Source organism: Esox lucius, chromosome 2 (genome assembly GCF_011004845.1).
Source record: "Esox lucius isolate fEsoLuc1 chromosome 2, fEsoLuc1.pri, whole genome shotgun sequence".
In the NCBI taxonomy this organism is placed as follows: domain Eukaryota; kingdom Metazoa; phylum Chordata; class Actinopteri; order Esociformes; family Esocidae; genus Esox; species Esox lucius.
In genome coordinates, this window is record NC_047570.1 from 10,611,273 (window position 1) to 10,633,211 (window position 21,939).

Consider the following 21,939-nt stretch of genomic DNA (forward strand, 5'->3'; position numbering starts at 1 on the left):
TATCACTCCATTTAGCAATGCCATGCCATACCCTGTGGATGGCACTTGATTGTAGCCAATTTCCTCCTACAACAGGACAATGACTCAAAGCACAGCACCAAAGTGTGCAAGACCTATTTACGGAAGAGTGGCCAGCACAGCCACCAGATCTAAACCCTATTGAACCATTGTAGGAGTAGCTTGACCATACGGTACGTAGGAAGTGCCCATCAGGCAAATCCAACTTGTGGGAGGTGCTTCAGGAAGCATGGGGTCAAATCTCTTCAGATTACTGCAAAAAATTTACATCTCGATTGCCAAAGGTCTGAAAGGTAGTAGTTGCTGCAAAAGGAGGACACAATTATTATTTCAATTAAAAATCATTATTACTTACCTATATTTCCGAATCATTTTGCTATATTTCATTTTCAAACTCATTTCATGTATGTTTTAATGGAAAACAATGTCATTTCTACGCATAAAAAGCACATACATTACTGTTCAAAAGTTTGGTTAACTTTGGTTAAGTAAAAAGCTAAGCAACGCAAATGCAATATCATAATAAATGTAAAGGCACATATCGACATAGATTTTCGCATCAGTTAAGCTTATTGTATAATGTACATACAGTACTGTATAGCCTTTTTCTTTCTCTGCATGCTTTCCACCCCTCCCTTCTCCATCAGGACAGGGATAATGTCAGTGTCCAACATGGTGCTGATTACCCTGTCACGGGGGATCAGTCGCATCACTCCAGCCAACACAATGCTGCCCAGACCCATTAGCACTGGCCTTGGATGTTAATGCACCTTTCTCGTCACCACAAGAGCTGCTCTGACAAAAACACACTTCAGCTCATTCATATCCCTCCTTTTATCACATGCTGTCACATGCTCTCTCTTATCTCCTCTCTTTTTTTCATTTTGTCTTGTTTTGGGGGGCTTCATGGTCACCATGAAAAGGCTGACTTTTGAAAAGCATTGGACAGAGGTTTTGTCCTATGTTTCATTGAGCTTTTTACCATTCATCCACAGCGCCAATCTTATGCAGAACACATTGAAGGGCTTCATTACCTTGGAGCTTGTGGGTTTTTTTCTCCCTCCAGGGAAAACCAAGGCATTAGAAAGGGGGAAATACGGCTCAGCAACACAGGGGAGTAAGACAAATTACACCCAAACAACAGCACATTTAGAACTGCAGGGCACAGTTGCGTTTAGATACAACTGAAGCAGGTCCTGTCATGTCCAAAAGTATTGGCACCCTTGCACGTCATTCAAGTAATGCACCATTTATTCTAGAAAACTGTTAAAATGTGAACATGTTTGTATCTTCATATGTATTTCTTTGGTTTGCATTGTAAAGAATCTATTGTTAAGAATCATTGTAAAGAAATCTAACACTACTGTTGTAAATACACTTGATTGATTGATTGATCTATGCTGCTAAATGACAGGTTATTCTACAAATAAATGTTAAAATGGACAGGACAATTTGATCACCTCATGGACATGATTTTCCTTTGCTGTGGTTACAAAAATGTTAAATGAAGTCTTGAAACAAAATAACAACTTCTCCACAGTCAAACATGGAGAAGGTTTATGAATCTTTTTGGGTGGCTTTGCAGCCTTTGGCACATATTGCATTGAGCATGGTGTTATTAAAGCATGGAGAATACCAATCCATTTTGGAGCTCAATGTCAAACCCAGTGACATAAAGCTGGATCTCTCCATTAAAGGTCACGGTTGTCTAGCAGGGCAATGACCCCAAACACACTTCAGAAAGTACCCAGTAGTAGGTCAAGACAAAACAATGGACTGTGGCCAGCAATTCCAGATCAATATTCCAGATGTAAATGCTATTGAAAAACCCCATCTGAAAACAACAGTTGTGAGGCACCCATCAAATGTGGGAGAACTGGGGCAGAGCGGGCCAAACTGCCAGTACAGAGTTCCAGGAAGCTCATTCATGGGTACAGTAGTTCTTTATTTTAGCCAAAGGCTCTGCTACAAAATATTGAGTCTTGGGTGTCAATAAATTTGTCAATATCATTTCTGCAACAGTCAAATTAATCATTGTGGACACAAAACTTTGGTCAGTCTGAACTTATTTTTAGAGACTGTGAGAAAATCTGAAGGGTGCCAATACTTTTGGCCATGACTCTATGTGCTTTAATGTGGGTTGTGCCACATGGTGTATGCTACCCAGAAAGGCAACATTTGCAACAAAGAACAAATGCCTCAGGAGGCTTTGAAGGACCAGCGACTGATCATATTACATGCATAATTCAGAAGTACATTAGATAATAAATAACGTGATGAATTAGTAATGTGTGAGTCAGTGTGTGTGTGTTTGTGTCTGTGTGTGTGCGTGTGTTTGTTCGTGTGCATGCATGCATGCATGCTCTATCATTATTTTTGGTACAACCTGACAGATGCGTAACCTAGATGAATGGTTATGTGACAACACCAGTTCAGACATGCCTGTTGTCTCTACATATTCACACTGTTTGTCTGACAAAACATAACAAATTGGTTTCCATCATTCAACAAGCTACTATCAAAAGGCTACACCAAAAGGTGAATATCATTTTTTATATTAACTCAGGTTCCCATATATATAAAGTGATGTGATGTCATACCCATGGCTACCAGCATATCAGCGTTCAGGATTCGAACTACCCAGTTCATACATTTATTTATATACTGTATGTATCAGAGAAAAAGAGAGAGAGAGAGCAAGTGGGAAATATGCAACCCATGATGAATACAGAATGAGGTGACATAGAAGGAAAAGAAGGAGCAAGTTATTTACAGTGAAGCCCAGCCTGTCTGTGAAGTCCCCTCTGCCTTGGACTCCTGTCCTCTCCCTATTTAGCACCACTGAATGGGCTGGCTAGGCTAAGGGAGACACTCCAGGTTCACTAGCTTGACCCCTGCCCCAGCTGAGGCCATGGGCTTCTACAGCACTGGTCTGGCCTGCACGGCAGATGTGACTGATGTGGCCCAGCTGCATGCAGTGTTAAAAGACCACAGCCCCCTGCCTCTCGGCCCATCTGTCAGAACTTACAGCCTTGAATCAGAGTAGAGATTCACAACAGACACCATCCCTCTATGAAGGTTCGCCACGGAGTGGTTCGATTTAAAGTCTGTGGCCTTAAAATGTTTCAAATGTAAGACTATGGCCCTCCAATCACTGCCACTGCTCCAAAGCCATGGTTTTGTTTAGAACGGACAGCAAGATCCGTGTTATGATCTGATTAGATTTATGAGGATCAAGTAAGTGAAATGTATTGCACATCTGGCATAAATGGAGCATGAAATGGTCTCAAAATAGCCCAGCTGTCCTGATATTGATCAGATGCTTGTAATGGGTTAAAATAATGTGTGTAAGATCCTCTCACATGTTACTAATGCAGCCCACATTTTGTGATTGATGCCTCTCATCACATGCTGTTTTAGAATAAAGAAAAGTTTTATGTTTCATTTATAAACGTGGTTAATGTGACCAACGGACGCCTGGTTTTGTCACACATTTCCTTGTTCCGTTTGACTCGTTCGTCGTCAGCGCTTCCAAGTGTTTTCTCATTCTCCCAGCTGCCGACATTGACGAGTGCATAATCTGAAAAAATATCGTTAGAGCCGGATACCTGTGCCTTTTAGTCCCGTTACCCATGTTCATAATAACTCAGAATGCAAATGAGATCCAAGTAATCTATTAATGTCACTTCAGTTTTATGTCTGCGCTCCAATGTAGCACATCCTGACACGTCTGTGGGCCTGGTGCCTCTATACACAGGCTCATTTTGCAGGGGGTTAAGAGCGGCCGCGCTGTGAGGAGAGGGAGGGCTGAGAAGCGACATGCCATCTGTCTCTCCAACAGTTTATTAATCGCCTTGATAATGAAGCAGGCACAAGCAAGGCTCCCGAGGCCCAACGTCGGAGTTTGAGATGGCAAAACAACTTTCCAAGTGCATTTCTCTATGTAGCAATTATTGTCATTCACACCCTTTCTTTGGTAGAGAGGAGGGTCGTTTGACCTGATTCTAATTACCTGAACCGTCACTTTGAGCAGACTCTTTAGATTAAACTACATCACAATCCCCTTGTTAGCTCCAGAAGGCAGGGAGCTCTATAATTCCAGCATATGTTTAGAGGACCTAGTGGGGGAATTTGCTTGCTTGATTGGCCTTAAAGTCAAAGACCCCATTAACAAGAAAACAGATCCAGTAATCCAATGAGATTTGTCCAATCCGTGAAGTGAAATTGAAATATATAAATCCCATGAATATAGAAAAAGCATTTACAGCCATCCAGTATAAAGAAAAGAATGGAGGACTACACTGTATTAGATATGAATGTATAATAATATTAAAGCTTAAACAGAAAATGTGGTACTTAAAATGGATATGTGCCCACACTCAGAGGCTGACATGAAATAATTGCAGCCAGGTGTAAAACATTTATTAACGTAAGAAATATATTTTTGCATAATGATTTCTTAGAATGAGACATTTAAGTGCTAGTAAAGGTAAACAGATCAAGGTTATAGTAAATCATGGAAGAATCACCTATAGATTGAATCACAAAAAGCAGCCTAAATCAAATGTTATGGCGTTTAAATGTAGAATATAAGGACAGTGCTCCAAATAATAATAAAAGTGTTTTAACTTGTGTTCATTTATTGTGAGTCACTATATTACATTCTATGAAGCAAACAAAGCCATCTTTCTTATCCAGCTCAGCTTCAGAAAGAACAACTCATTCTCCTGCATTTTCTATTAACCTATGTGCTCTCCTGAACAACGAAAACATGAAGACCTCACCAGCACGCCACATATATTTCCTTGCAGTGGTAACTGCCTGCCAACAATGTGATGAAGCATTGGGGCAAGGTATAGCTTGTGTTCTATTAGAGGCATGTCAGCCCAAACATGTTAAAAGCTAACCATGAACTCTTTATTTGATAACGTTTCATATACAGGTGCTGGTCATGAAATTAGAATATCATCAAAAAGTTGATTTATGTCAGTAATTCCATTCAAAAAGTGAAACTTGTATAGTATATTCATTCATTACACACTGCCTGATATATTTCAAATGTTTATTTATTTTAATTGTGATCATTATAACTGACAACTAATGAAAATCCCCAATTCAGTATCTCTGAAAATTAGAATATTACTTAAGACCAATAGAAAAAAAACTGAAAAGTATTAACATGAAAAGTATGAGCATGTACAGCACTCAATACTTAGTTGGGGCTCCATTTGCCTGAATTACTGCAGCAATGCGGCGTGGCATGGAGTCGATCAGTATGTGGCACTATTCAGGTGTTATGAGAGCCCAGGTTGCTCTGATAGTGGCCTTCAGCTCTTCTGTATTGTTGGGTCTGGCGTATCGCATCTTCCTCTTCACAATACCCCATAGATTTTCTATAGGGTTAAGGTCAGGCGAGTTTGCTGGCCAATAAAGAAAAGGCATACCATGGTCCTTAAAACAAGTACTGGTAGGTTTGACACTGTGTGCAGGTGCCAAGTCTTGTTGGAAAATGAAATCTGCATCTCCATAAAGTTGGTCAGCAGCAGGAAGCATGAAGTGCTCTAACACTTCCTGGTAGATGGCTGCATTGACCTTGGACCTCAGAAAACACAGTGGACCAACACCAGCAGATGACATGGCACCCCAAACCATCACTGACTGTGGAAAATTTACACTGGACTTCAAGCAACGTGGATTCTGTGCCTCTCCTCTCTTCCTCCAGACTCTGGGACCTTGATTTCCAAAGGAAATTCAAAATGTACTTTCATCAGAGAACATAACTCAGCAGCAGTCCAGTCCTTTAGCAGCAGTTCAATTTTTGTCTTTAGACCAGGCGAGACGCTTCTGACGCTGTGTCTTGTTCAAGAGTGGCTTGACACAAGGAATGCGACAGCTGAAACCCATGTCTTGCATGCGTCTGTGCGTGGTGGTTCTTGAAGCACTTACTCCAGCTGCAGTCCACTCTTTGTGAATCTCTCCAACATTTTTGAATGGGTTTTGTTTCACAATCCTCTCCAGGGTGCGGTTATCCCTATTGCTTGTACACTTTTTTTCTACCACACATTTTCCTTCCCTTAGCCTCTCTATTAATGTGCTTGGACACAGAGCTCTGTGAACAGCCAGCCTCTTTAGCTATGACCTTTTGTATCTTGCCCTCCTTGTGCAAGGTGTAAATGGTCGTCTTTTGGACAGCTGTCAAGTCAGCAGTCTTCCCCATGATTGTGTTGCCTACAAAACTAGACTAAGAGACCATTTAAAGGCCTTTGCAGGTGTTTTGGGTTAATTAGCTGATTAGAGTGTGGCACCAGGTATCTTCAATATTGAACCTTTTAACAATATTCTAATTTTCTGAGATACTGAATATGGGGTTTTCATTAGTTGTCAGTTATAATCATCAAAATTAAAAGAAATAAACACTTGAAATATATCAGTCTGTGTGGAATGAATGTATACATTATACAAGTTTCACTTTTTGAATGAAATTACTGAAATAAATCAAATTTTTGATGATATTCAAATTTTATGACCAGCACCTGTACAAAATCATAGTTTGGAAAGCTCTTTTTCAAAATTCTGAGTTTGTTTTATGGTCCAAAATGTTTCATATCAAATGTTAATTACAGTTGACTTTTTTACTTGTTTCCTCTGTAAACTATTGGAATTGCAACTTGAAAATAGAGCATCAGTGAGTTTCATATCAAATCTAATTTCACTATGATGGAAATTGAAAGAGACAAAGAAAATATTATTTATGTCCAGAACTTTTGATTATTTCCATAACACCATAAAACATGAAAACTTAACAAGATGAAAAGAATTTGTTTCAAAAAGCCTCTCAAACTTAAGAGAACATTGGTGACTGTTTAATAAAACAGAAGTGACAAAAACAACACTCAGAAAAGCAGCAAGAATGCCGTTTGTATACTGCATTCCCATCGGTAAGTCCCAGCCTCTGCACTAACACTTTGCTCTTCACCCATCTGCTAGCAATTCCTTCTAAACACTTGGAAACACACAAAGAGCATCTCAATTGAGAACAAGACACTCAGATAACGCTGCCATGCTGGTGGCTGCAAAGTGTTTACAGTCTGTTCAGTAAAACCATATCTGACTTTGTCCTTATGACAGCTTCATGATAGGAGACAACAGTAGTCAATAGATTACCACACCAATGTGTCCATTTCGGAAAAAGCATGTTGAAAAGGTGCTGCTCTCCAATTGTGTCTCTGATGAACATGTTCTAGGTACCCATTCAAAGGTCAATAATGAGACCACCGTAACACATCGAAAGTAGATTTATTTGCAAGTTCTGTAAACTTTGTGTGACCTACATTTGAATGATCATCTACTGATATACAGCATGCACTCATAAATACCTGTATATATATTAACATATTATTTGGTACAAATGTTATCTAATTAATCAAGTTAATTTGTCTCTCTGTCAATATATACTTGTGCTCATTGTAACCATTGCCAAATCACCAAATTCAGCTTTTTGAAATTACAAATATATTATCTTTTTTGAATATGTTCATTTAGAGACATTATAACAAGATATCAACAAAAAAAAAAAGCAGGTTGGAGGGGACCTCTGTACTGTGAATTTATTACTGTACGATTTGCAGAGTATAGCATGTACTCATTTAAGATTTTACTTTTCATACCATGTATTGTATGACTGTGTAGAAAACCAAAACAATGTGCAAATAAACAGCTGTCAATGGTATCATAAAGTCTGCCAACTGGTATAAAAATCTTCTAATGGCATTGGTACTTGATAAAAATGTAATAGAGTATTCAGATACACCCTGTTTCTAAGCAGCTATATCGGTGTATATCTTCTGAGAAGTCAGTATTCTAGGGCAAATCTAAAATAGTAATTTGAATCCAGGTTTCTCTGGAGACTCATACATTTAGGTTGTACATATCCTCAGATGGTGGTGGGAAACCAATTGGAGTGATCTTGACCTGATAAACAGAACATCTGCACATACAGAAGAGGCACCTTATATACTTACCTACAATTGTATGTAACTGGTTAAAGTTAGGTGTGATATCTACTTTCTACTTGTTCTATTCAACTATCTCCTCTGATATATGCATAGATCAAGTCAAAACGGCTTGTCAATGGTAGAACTATTTGTCATAACGAAAACTGCTGAATTGCAGGCAATTGCTAACCAATTATTGTAACCTTGATTCATTCAATATAGCAAAGACAAACAGCATTAAATGATACATGGTTACATCTTTGTTTGACTAGCTATACATCCAAAATTGTATCTGTCACACCTCTGTTCAAATTTAGTGGAAGTCTGGTTCTCAATGAGGCTACATTTGTATAGTTGTTTGTCCAAAGATCTCGTCTAGAAGGATTAGCACATGCAAGTGTAGCTATACCAAAACCTATAGAAACAAACAGACTAAAGCTTATGACTGCACTTTTACAATGCAGAAATATGCTTGTCCCTACCTAAATTTGTTTAAAATGAAAGATTTACAGTATTTTACAGTAACAAAATGTGTTTAGATTTTTTTCCTGGTGAAGACTACTGGGAATTTTGAAGGGTTACATATAAATAAATTATTATGAGTAAGCAACTTTGATACTTATTTGTGGTCCCACAGTAATGTCACATTTGAGACAGATGTGAAAAAATGTACTCAACTATCCAGGAGTTCCTTTGCCAGAATACTCACTAACCAATTACTGTCACCTTGATTTAACCTCCACAGATGTATGAGACAGGGTTGTGCACTTTTTCAGCTGCTTTTTGCTTTAGCCAATGAGCCTCTCACCCAAACCATAAGGTATATTGTAGATGTACATGGTTACAATACTAAAGACACACAAAGATATAACTGTATGCAGGTGACATTCACCTCTATGACTCAATTCACATCAACGAAAGGAATCTGGACAACACTTCCATACATTTTTACTATTTACGATAGTAGGAATACATATGTGCAGTGCCTTGGCCTTGCATACATCTGATTATATATAAGTTGTAATTGCATAGATCTGGCAAAGGTTGCAAAAAATTGCTAAACCATTGAAAGTCTCCAGGAGCACAGTGTGCTCCATCGTTGCGAAATGGAACTTTGGACCCACCAAGTATTTTCCTAGAGTTTGCTGTCAGGCCAAACTAATCGGGCAAGTAGGTCAGGGAGGTGTCCAAGAACCAAATGGCCACTCTAACAGAGCTTCAGTGCTTCCCTGCAGATAGGAAAACCTGCAAGAAGGACAGCCATCTCTGTAACACTCCATCAATCAGGCGTAGAGTCGCTAGACGAAAGCCACTCTTGAATAAAAGGCATATATGCTGCCTGAAGGACTCTGAGAGCATGAGGAAAAATATTCTCTGGTCTGATGAGACCAAAATAGAACTATTAGGCCTGAATGCCAAGCGCTAAGTCTGGCAAAAACAAGGTACCACTCAGCCCCGGGCTACTACAATCCTTTTTTATTTGTCATTCGAGGCATTATGTGTGGAGGTCTAAGGACTTTCCAAAGGAACTGTATTTATATATTTTTGAAAAAATAAAAACGTTGTAAGACAAGAAAACACCAGTTCATTTTATAATTATGAGTATTGTTTGTAGATACGTTTGTATTGCTGCAAAAATAAGTAAAGGCCATCATTTGACTTACCCACTTGAGACATCTCTGGGACAGAGGCCCGGTAAGGGCCTTCAACAAACTGTGGTGGATTGTCGTTGATATCTTGCACTTTTATGATGAACTCCGAGGGTGGCTCCAGGGGCTGGTCTGTGTCTCTGTTGATGACTTGTGCTGTAAGTGTGTACTCTGCCTTCTCCTCTCTGTCCAGTCTCTTCATAGCATGAATATCTCCCGTATTCTCATTAATGGCAAAGATGGTACCCGCCCCTTCGCCGGCCAGGACATACTTGATTGGAGTGCTGCCAACATCCAAATCTGTGTGTAGCTGCAGACAGGGATACAGTGATACGTTTTATTATTTATTTGTATAAAATGTGCATGATAGTTACGTTTTGGGCAATGAGGCCCATATTGTACTTCTGTTGAGTCGGATGAAATTATGGATGCAATTGCATGTTTTCATGATGAAAGAGGTTAGAGTTCATTAAAAAACAATGCTAAATAGCAGGAACAGCTTGCATGCTAGTAATTCCCAGAGACTTTCATTCATTGAGCTGTTATTCTCAAAAGAGAAGAGTTTGATGAAAACAAATATTGGCATAACTTCAGTAATCCTAAAACGTAGAAATTGAATTGCAATGACTAAGTGCAATCACATCCAGTAATTCACTACATACTTTAAAGTAGGTTGTGTCTACCCTATTATGTTATCAGTGATCACAACATACAAATAATTTTTCTAGCACAAATTGGTGTTAACAATATTCTATGGTCAAAGTGCTTCACTCGATCCAACCTCAACAACTCTTTCACTTATGGGCAGAGTCAACCAATCAACATCTTTGACAATGTTGTCTGATAAGCGAACATATTTTGTGTGAACATTGGTGGATTCAAATGCAGACAACACATTTCATGTTTCAAATGACTAAAGATATTCAGGGCGACTAAGATGATAAGAGCTCCAAGGTAAGAGACTTCCAAATGAGGAGCAGGAACAGCTGGTTTTATTTTATCCTTACATTAGTATACTTGATCCCTAAGGTAAGTGAATAAGGATAGCAGGGGGAGGGGAGCATAAAGTAGAACATTTGCAAATTGGGGAGGGGAGCTTAAAGTAGAACATTTGCAAATTTGACAATGTTCAGCATCGGTCTGAAACATGGCTAGAGGCGGTTTTCTTTCTAATTTGTATTTTTGTAAAGATCTTGCACCAGAACATCCTCTTCAGCAACTTCACTTTCATTTTCTGCCCTGTAAATTGCCTGAGGTATTCCTTTGAGAGCATGTTTGGGGACAGAGTAACAAGGTAAAATGTGTGTACACAAATCCAGACCTCTACTGTATACAGCCTCAACAATTGTTTTATAAACCCATTTTATGCATACACTGTCTCAAAGGTGCTGTTCACAGACACTGACAAAGCACATTCACTTAAATTGTCACACCTTGCATTTTTGTTTTCCTAATTGTGCCATCATTTCATATGAAAGATGTAGCTCATTAACAACAGCTTCACAACATTCCGCACACCACGAAATCCCTTACATGTAAATTGAATCTTCCTCTACCCCCCATACCCTAGTAAATGGTACTTTCCTTTTCATAGGATGACCTTTACACCACACTGCACAAATGATCAACAGAGAGGAGAATTATATTAAAAGAGATGCCACAGTTGTCTATCATTATTCAAGTTACCTAGGCAACTAGACACCACCAGTAAACAATGTCATCCATACCTCACCATATGTAGTCTTTGCATAGCTGCACAAACAAACATAATGGCATATGAATGTTTTGGGACACTTGAAGGACCATTCCAGTGGTCTCCACTACTCAAAACATCGATGACAAACAAATAATGAGATTCCTAAAACTTCTGTAGTGATTTAAAGCCAATATTCCAAAGCGTGCTCCAATGACAACTTCAAATTAACAGCAATATTCTGCCCCCAACACCAAGATAATTTTGCTAGGCAAGCTTACGTACAATATGCAAATAATGCTTATGATATTAAATAGCTAAGTTCATACAGTACTATGTATGTCTTCTATGTGGCATGCTATCAAACTGCTCAGAACAGCTATATAATGTTCAAAATCATTAGTTATGAGATCAGGAGGTCAGCCTCACTTCATCCTAATGGTTGTTGTAAAAAGAGAATGTTGGCAAAATGTTCTTAAGGAATTTTAATAGGTACACCCTTAGCACCTTAAAAGTTGTCTGGAAACACCTTTATGGTTGCCCTGACGGGAATACATAGTCATATGAATCATTTTCCATAAGGAACCCCTCTTACCTACACATCCAAGCAGCTAGAGGATGCTAAACTGTTGGTTGTCACCCTAGATTACAATATGACTTCAACAGAAAAAAATTATTTCAATAGTTAAAATGGTGTGAGGTATTTTGTGTCTGTGATATAACTTTGCAATGCTTTCTTGACATCCATATCGAATAAAGTCCAGCAAACCCTAGCTTTATCACACCTGGACTACTGCCCAGTTAAATAGTCACATATCGAAGAGAAGGACATAAACAAACTGCAGTTGGCACAGAAGAGAGCAGCATGTATTGCACTCGAGTGTACACAGAAAGTGAATGTCAGTGGCTTGCATGTGTACCTCTCCTGGGTTTGCATAATGGGGAGACTGATTGCATCATAGTTCATTTCTGTATGACCAAAATATCTGTTCAAACGGTTTGGAAACTCATCATTAATACACAAGACATGCCACAAGTGGTCATGCTACTTAGGGTCTCAGTGCTTAAGTCCAGAATATAGGCCAGTGGGCACACAGTATGACTTAGAGCCATGACTACATGGAACTCCCTGACACCCCAGGTAACTGAAGATAAAGTTTTAAAAAGATAACACATCACTGATTAGCAATGATTGTTAAAAGACCCACACATATATTATACTTCTTTCCTATATTTTATGTGGTTTTGCTAGAGTGTATGTATATTATATATTTGATTGTGTATTTTGAAGTGTGCTTACTTGCTGCAGCTTCTTTGTGGAATATCATGTTAGCTAGCTACAAGTTAATAACTCAGTACCAGTAGGTAACTAGCTAGCTTTTGGTGGAAAAGAAGCCGTACACATTGAATGTAATCCAACTACTTAACTGCTATTTATATAATTAACTGCTATTTTTAATTTGGGTCAGTTATTGCCTATATAAATTTGATTAACTTTGACCCTTGTTGTCAGCACATGGCTTTCAAATAGAGATATGATCAAAATAAATTACTCTAGATATCACTTTACTGTCTGTAAACACATTTCAAATGATCCAGCGCTACACTGAACCAAGGTCAGTGTCGTATTTTGAAATTGAGAAAATGTGGGACAGCACTGACTCTTCCAAGGAGTTGCTCTATTGGTCTCTCCAAGGCCAAAGCGTAAAATTATCCCGGAAGTCACAAAGAAACCCAAAACAACATCCAGGGATCTCAAGGACTCTCTCACCTCAGTTTAGGTCAGTGTGCATGACTCCACCATCAAAAAGACACTGGGAGAAAATGGAAGTCAAGGCAGGGAGAATCGAGGCAGAATGCTCATACATTTCATCAAAAGCACCTGGATGATCCTCAAGAGTTCTGGACCAATTTCCTATTGACAGATAAGTCGGCAGTGGAACGTATTAGGTGTCACAGGCCCTATTATGTCTAGTGAAATACAAAAACAGATATCAACATTAACAACCTCATACTAACAGTTGAGCAGGGTGGCAGTGTCCGTTTTTGAGTTACTGTCACACCTACGTTGTTAAGACTGGTTCAGTCGAACCCTGGAGCGTTTTTCCCCTTATGTTCATTTGGGGAGATGGGAACTCTCCAATCGCTCCTGGGTGCTCAACAAATAACCACACTCTGGTCCACTTGAATGAGGTGGTCTTAGTTCACTTCCAAATGATCCCGAGCATGGTTTGAGGGAACGCAATCCAACCCAAATAAAGGAAATGACCCAGAAATCCAGTGTATTGTGGGTTCACCATGTATTATTGGATTAGTAGGGCAATAGTCAACGTTGTGCCAGCTAGCTACAGTACGAAGAGGCATGCATCACTGGATAGCTTGCATAATGAATTACAGAGGACAGATGGAGCTGTAGTGAAGTGAGAGCACATCTCTGAAATATTGGAGAAAGTCCAGAAAAAGTCTGAGGTGTTCAGACATTTCTGCAATAAATTGTGGGAGGAAATGTTTCAGCAAACAGTGGATCAATGCCATAATCAAAGTAGATAACAAAAGAGTCCAACAACAATACATGAAGGGGTGATGCCGAGCACCAAAGCGTCAGCTCTGGTGATTGAAAAGATGTTTGTGTGATATGACAACCTTGACTAAATTATTAGTACTAGGCAGCCTAAAATCAAATGTTGATGCTGAGTATCCTTGACTTACATACTTTGGGGCTTAGTGCACATACTTGAGATATGTTACTGTCAAGGGGTTGGCTTTTTTTCTTTTGAAAAAACTATTTACCCAGTGACTGAAAGACATTTATTTTTTACAAAATAAATAAGAAATATAGATACTTGTTTTACAAAATTTGGTCCTATAAAACACAACTTTGCTTTTATGCGGATTATGCAAATAGCCTAATGGGGAGAAGACAAATGCATAACTTTCTTTACTAAATATTATATTATATATAATATAAAGTCTCAATTGTTTATGCTGTTCATTTATATATATATATATATATATATATATATATATATATATATATATATATATATATATATATATATATATATATATGTTTTCCCACTTACAAAGCATGTAGAAGTTTGTAATTTTTATCATTGGTACCCTACATCTGTGAGTGACATAATCTAACACAAAAATCCAGAAAATCACATTAATTTGAATTGTATTGCATGACATGATTTTATGGATTTTTGTTTTAGATTCCATCTCTCACAAGTTGAAGTGTAGCTATGATAAAAATTACAGACCTCTTCATGCTTTGTAAGTAGGAAAACCTTCAAAATTGGCAGTATTTCAAATACTTGTTCTCCCCACTTTATATGTATATGTTACCGTTCTAATACTACTTAACTTCAGTTGTTTTAGTTCGTTTTTTGGATCTTCTGTGCTGATTTGGGATATAGCACCTTAGCTAGTTGGAATTGAGCTCTCATGTGACTTGTATTTAGGAAGTAGTGTTTATTGCCTCAAGTATGACACAGTGTGCTGATTTCCTAGTTTACTCATAATCTCTGTCCATCTCCTATGTTTTAATGCCTTTAGATGCTTTGTCAGTATATATCCATTTACTTTTCCATCTTATTTGTAAAGCATTTTTGTGTAGTTTGGGCATATTTGTAAACTTTGTGAAGTAGAAGGATATGATGTTAGCTAAACTGTTACCCTTAGCTATGTACAGGTTGTCCGTGGGTCCATAAAAAGTCTTAAATTATTCCATCCATCTTCTTCCACTTATCCGGGGCCAGGTCGCGGGGGAAGAGATGCCCAGACTTCCCTCTCCCTAGACACTTCCTCTAGCTCTTCCGGGGGGACACTGAGACGTTCCCAGGCCAGCCGGGAGACATAGTCCCTCCAGCGTGTCCTAGGTCTTCCCCGGGGTCTCCTCCCGGTGGGACGGGCCCGGAACACCTTCCTGGGAAGGCGTCCAGGAGGCATCCGGGAAACAGATGCCCAAGCCACCTCAGCTGACCCCTCTCGATGTGGAGGAGCAGCGGCTCTACTCTGAGTTCCTCCCGGGTGACCGAGCTTCTCACCCTATCTCTAAGGGATCGCCCGGCCACCCTGCGGAGAAAGCTAATTTAGGCCACCTGTATCCGGGATCTTGTCCTTTCGGTCATGACCCAAAGCTCATGACCATAGGTGAGAGTAGGAACGTAGATTGACCGGTAAATCAAGAGCTTCGCCGTGCGGCTCAGCTCTTTCTTCGCCTAGAAATTCTGTCCATAAAAATGACGAACAGTCTTAAAGTCTTAAATTAATTCATTGAAATAAAATGCCTTGAAAAAGTCTTAAATGGTCTAATTTCCTATTTTAAAAAGTCTTATAAAGTGTTTATTAAGTTCTGTTAGCATTGTGAAGAGGTGATGCAAAAAGTAATGTGAGGTTTGTGGACGCATTTTATGTCGCGCACAGAGAGGAATCACAATTTCAGTTAGAATGTTAGATGTCAGTAAGACACTCATGACGTTGGCTGCTTTTCTTCCAACATGGTTGTTCATGAGGTGGATAGCTAGCTAGTACCAAGGTAGGTAATTTAGCTAGCTATTGCACATAGTAGAGTTTGGTGGTTAACCTTCCCACAGGTAACATGGGAAAGTGCAAATTCAATCAAAAGTGGTTGGACAACAGCAACATTGCTTTCTGGTTAAAATCTGTTGAAGGGAAAGAAAACAAAGCCCACTGTGATTTTTTGCAAGCAGTCTTTCACACTTGGCCGAATGGGAATTAAATCTGTGGAATCCCATTTGAAGTGTGAGAAACACAAAAACAACAAACATTATGTGAAAAGCATTAGACAAAAGCCCGGCATTTCTCAGTATTGTTTAGTCGTATCACAGACGACAGACCCAGAAAGTACACCGATAATGTTATTGTTAGCAGTAGTTACTGCTTTAACAACGGTGGGTACTTCAGTCGAATTGATGTCCTTAGGGTGTTTTTTGCGTTGGTAGAAAAAATTCAACTTGCTGAAACCTGCAATATCCCTGTATGTACAAGTTGTTTTAGTAAAAGCTCATATTGGCACAGCTACGTTGAGACCTAGCAAGTTAATTGAGTCTATCCTAAAAATATGTAGTTTATCTACACTCACCTAAAGGATTATTAGGAACACCATACTAATACTGTGTTTGACCCCCTTTCGCCTTCAGAATTGCCTTAATTCTACATGGCATTGATTCAACAAGGTGCTGAAAACATTCTTTAGAAATGTTGGCCCATATTGATAGGATAGCATCTTGCAGTTGATGGAGATTTGTGGGATGCACATCCAGGGCACAAAGCTCCCGTTCCACCACATCCCAAAGATGCTCTATTGGGTTGAGATCTGGTGACTGTGGGGGCCTTTTCAGTACTGTGAACACATTGTCATGTTCAAGAAACCATTTTGAAATGATTCAAGCTTTGTGACATGGTGCATTATCCTGCTGGAAGTAGCCATCAGAGGATGGGTACATGGTGGTCATAAAGGGATGGACATGGTCAGAAACAATGCTCAGGTAGGCCGTGGCATTTAAACAATGCCCAATTGGCACTAAGGGGCCTAAAGTGTGCCAAGAAAACATCCCCCACATCATTACACCACCACCACCAGCCTGCACAGTGGTAACGAGGCATGATGGATCCATGTTCTCATTCTGTTTTGTGATGGAAATTCCATGTATCAACACTCGGAGTAAGGGACACAGAGACAAAGTTCTCTTGGCACATTCTAACAGTTTTATTAACTATTATGCACATATGAGAGACGCGTCAACCGCTTACACACATAATCGTCTGAGGAGTCTCTGACTCAAAACATGCACAATCCGTATTTATTACATAGAAAAAGGGGTGTGGTAAAATGCTGCCATCTGTTCTGTGTCACATAGGTTTTACCCAAAGGGTGGGCTGTCCCCCCACCTTATCCTTCCTGCCATAATGTTTACTGTAGTGTTTACCCAAAGGGGCCAACTGACCTTACTCCCCCCAAGGACCACATTCCTGAGGAACAAAAGACTGACACCCTTCTTCTAGGCAGGAGGACATGGCCCAAATACCTGTTAATCCTCTGATATTATACAGACATGTGTGTCACAATCAAAGTAAAGATATACATACCAGCCAATGGAAAGACAGACATTTCTCAAATGCACCTTAGTTCAAAATTTCCATAACAGCTTACGCCAAATTCTGACTCTACCATCTGAATGTCTCAACAGAAATCGAGACCCATCAGACCAGGCAACATTCTTCCAGTCTTCAACTGTCCAATTTTGGTGAGCTCGTGCAAATTGTAGCCTCTTTTTCCAATTTGTAGTGGAGATGAGTGGTACCCGGTGGGGTCTTCTGCTGTTGTAACCCATCCGCCTCAAGGTTGTGCGTGTTGTGGCTTCACAAATGCTTTGCTGCATACCTCGGTTGTAACGAGTGGTTATTTCAGTCAAAGTTGCTCTTCTATCAGCTTGAATCAGTCGGCCCATTCTCCTCTTACCTCTAGCATCAACAAGGCATTTTCGCCCACAGGACTGCCGCATACTGGATGTTTTTCCCTTTTCACACCATTCTTTGTAAACCTTAGAAATGGTTGTGTGTGAAAATCCCAGTAACTGAGCAGATTGTGAAATACTCAGACCGCCCCATCTGGCACCAACAACCATGCCACGCTCAAAATTGCTTAAATCACCTTTCTTTCCCATTCTGACATTCAGTTTGGAGTTCAGGAGATTGTCTTGACCAGAACCACACCCCTAAATGCATTGAAGCAACTGCCATGTGATTGGTTGATTAGATAATTGCATTAATGAGAAATGTAACAGGTGTTACTAATAATCCTTTAGATGGGTGTATTGTCACTATATATTCTTAAATGTAGCCTCATTTCATTACATTTCATTACCTCATTTTTCTTGTATAGAAACTGTTGCCTTTTATTTTCAGTTTCACACTTTCATATTAATAAACCCAGTGGACATGGACATTGTGTTTGTGGAGGGTTGATGTGAAGGCATTTTACTTGCAGTCAAAATATGCCTAGGATCACATACGGAGGACAGTACGTACATATACCTTTAACCTACACCCCAACTTCGCAAAAAAATAATCCATTCCACAATTCTACCAGCAACCTGTTACTACATTGAAACATTAGATAAAGGTTCCTTTAAGAACCCCTCAATTAAACAAAGCAAATATGAACCATTGACAAGAAAGTTTATTTGAGTTACCACTAATTCTAGTCTATGGGACAAGTCCATGTTTCAGAATGTTCTCTGTTAATTGTTTCTTTGTAACGCTGCGTTTTTTTTGGTCAAATTTGGACCCAAATATAATTCTAGGATCTCTGATAAATTACTGATAATTACTGACAATTCTCAAAAACATTAAATTTTTTTCATAAATTTTAAGCAAGCACATGAAAGAGCACATTAACTTCTTTAAACATTCACACTGAACCCAACAACAAATTGGGAATGTAGGTTTCCCCATCTGGTGTGCTCTCTGTTTTCCTCCACCTTTTCCTCCCCCTCTATCTCTTCCTCCACTTTTACCGGTTCCTCTCCCTTTGCGTCCCCCTCTCCCTCTGTGAACATAGCACACATTTGCCACCACACAACTTTTCTAGGTAGCCCGACAGACGAACCACATTGTTTGTTTGATACAGCGAGCAGCTGGGTCATTTGTATATTAATGACATTGGTAAAAACATAAATAAACATCCAACTAGTTTGCAGACTACACACAACTAGCACAACTAAGCTTTTTTCAACTGTATTAAGCCAGCAATCATTCAAGGTCCACAGCTAATGTCATTATATAAAAAGTAACCTTAATGCACACAAATCTCTAGACTTAGGACTTTCTAGATGATAAGTGAAAGTAAGTGGTACATCTTTGGTCAGATTCAGCCAAGTGACAGTGATCAAGTGACAACGTCGTGTGCAAAACACGTTAATGGCTCCACTCAAGGCTGGCTAATGAAAGTGACAGTTTGTCGTTTTGCAAGTGAAGCACACATTTGCAGCCACACTACCTTTCAAGGTGGTCTGACAGAGTCTTCTTTTGTGTCTTCATGATATTGGAAGACACAAAAGAAAACATCCAAATATTTTGCCGGATATTCTACATATATCTCCTTTTCTTACAAAATTGCAAAAGCAATAATTTGAGTCCCAAAGGGCTTGCTAATTAAGTGACCAAAACAGGATTTCTATTTTGTTATCTACAAAGTTTTACATGCTCAAAGTAGGACAACAGCAAACATTTGCTGTTTATTCATTTACTTACCTCAACATCGTTAAAGCTTTCAAAAAGCATATCACCAAAAAGAATAAAAATATTGTGGCCGCTTTGGTGCTTTTCATAAAAACATTACCTGTTTATGGATTCTTGTTAATGATAACGTCCATGTGAATACAGTATACGGTACAAAAATGCTGTTGTTAAAAAGACAGGGCTGTTTGCAGCTGTTACAGTAGTCTAAAGGATGGCCGGCGACATGCGCTGTGTGTTTTAAAGGGTTAAATTACATTAAAGACCAAGTGTGCACATAATGATCATAAGGAAATTCATTAGTGGAAAAAGTTTTTTCACAACCACTTGCATTATTAAAGAAACTGCTCACACATCTGGACTTCCAATTCTGCATTTATCCTTTTCCATTTATGAGAAACCCTCCATACGTTAGAACTCACAAATTGATGTGCAGCACATTTCACTGCTTCATGAACCTCAATGCACAACGAAGAAAACTGGACTCCACGCTGTACCTCCAATCACTGCTGCATGAGTCTTATACTGTCAAGCTCAGGAGAAAATGTCACTTTCTTCTCAAGATGAGCTTTTATAGCAATCGGAGAAACAATCAGTGTATCCTAATGATGAGCATTCTATCCCCGTCGGCCACAGACTTCACACTTAAGTGCAGCGTTAAGCCCCTACGTGGCAAATTAATGATTTTGCTCCTTGTCAGGGCAAGTGGTGGAGAGGGCATGTACTGCTCATCTCTGCAGGGAGAGGGAGGGTGAGGGGGGCCCTGTCACCCTGTAAGGCTGGGTGTCAGCTGGTGTCTAACATGTCAGAGCAGTTCCTCATCTGAATCCCATCGCAAGGCTCAATTAGCCAAGGTTTCAGACAGAATGTCTTCCCTTTGTGCTATTCGCCCTGGAAGCTTAAATCCTTTAAAAAAAAGACTGATTTGTGTGGCGAGATTCATCCCAAAGGACTTGGGTTTTAAATCCTATGAGGATGAGAATGTGAGCTACTGTATCTGTGAGTGACTGACATGGAATACAACATTTGGGAAATTTGATCCAACTCAAACCCTGTTTACAGCTGATACAATGATGGCAATGATAATTGTATTTTCTATATGTTCTCTTATGATCATAACATTGTTCACTCTAATCATCCCACAGATCCATTCATGATATATCCACATTACTGTATTTTACCTTAAGGCTACACCAAGTAGTTACTTACTGTAGTACCTTGATTCTGAGCAAGAAGTCGAGCAATTTATAAAGACACTTTTTCATTTGGACAATTTAATTTGTTAATTATACCTACATGAATAATATGTAATTCTAAATATTGCAATAACATTTGGAATGTAAGGAACAGATGGCTCAATGCATGATATATGATACACTTAGCTATTCTTGGGAACAATTTTCCCTGCAGTCCATCCTGTGAAAGTACCATTTTAATCAAATCTGCCAAAAAATGTCCTCATTGAGAACCACATATTCTACCAGTGAGAGGTACAATAATTAGTTACATCCACTAGCTTGAATGGCGCAACTTCTCAATGCAGAATCCTATAGAGGAAGAGAATGAAATGGTAGCCATTGTGTTTATGTTACATGTGGGTCAGACTATGGCTTCACAAGATTGTCTGAAATCTAAGGGATCATGGGGCACACAACTACAATACTTTTATAGTTTGTGGCTGATATTCAACCTCGTATTGCAGATTATAATATTCAAATCAGATTTCAGAAACTATTTAGTATGATGTCAGGTTACATTACCTTGGTTGACCAATGGAAAGAATAGAAAGGCAGTTGCAAATATAAAACATTTGCAGATATGTTAACGTTTGTAAATGCTACTATGTATTAAGTATTTCGTAGTCAGGGTTAAGTTATAAGGTGTTAAGATAGGGTCAGGATTAGGGTATTATAAGTATTAAGGTTAATAATAAGTATTCATTCTGAATGGTTAAGCAGAGTGAATGTTTGGGGTTTTATACAACTTAAACAAGTTTATTTCTCCATGGATTAGAATGTGTCTCATCCACCCGTCCAGCATAATCATCCACGTGACCACCAGTCTATTTAAATGTAACTGGCCTTACCATTGCCCCAGTGTTTCTACCACACGTAATGCTATCCCAGTGTTCTAGATTTACATACACAATTCTACGTCTTGCCTATGAAACCAGACTGGTCTAAGAGGACAATGCAATTAGATGTACTCATCCATGAAAATATGTTGCTTGTTTGTGTGTTCAACGTGTGTTTGTTTGTGTGAGAACAAGCATTTACTGTGTGTGTGTGAGCAGGGTATGAGGGAGAATAACCTATGG

The 21,939-nt window shown here is 39.1% G+C and overlaps 1 protein-coding gene across 5 annotated transcripts in view; it reads right to left on the reverse strand.

Annotated features, from left to right (window-relative positions):
• Positions 1 to 21,939, reverse strand: part of cdh8 (cadherin 8) — a 115,931-nt gene that overhangs the window by 65,928 nt on the left and 28,064 nt on the right. For all 5 annotated transcript variants that reach the window (XM_020051809.2, XM_020051807.2, XM_010863925.4 and 2 more), the window contains exon 3: positions 9,677 to 9,971. In XM_020051809.2, coding sequence (XP_019907368.1) covers positions 9,677 to 9,971 — 295 coding nt within the window. The remainder of the gene's footprint in view (positions 1 to 9,676; positions 9,972 to 21,939) is intronic.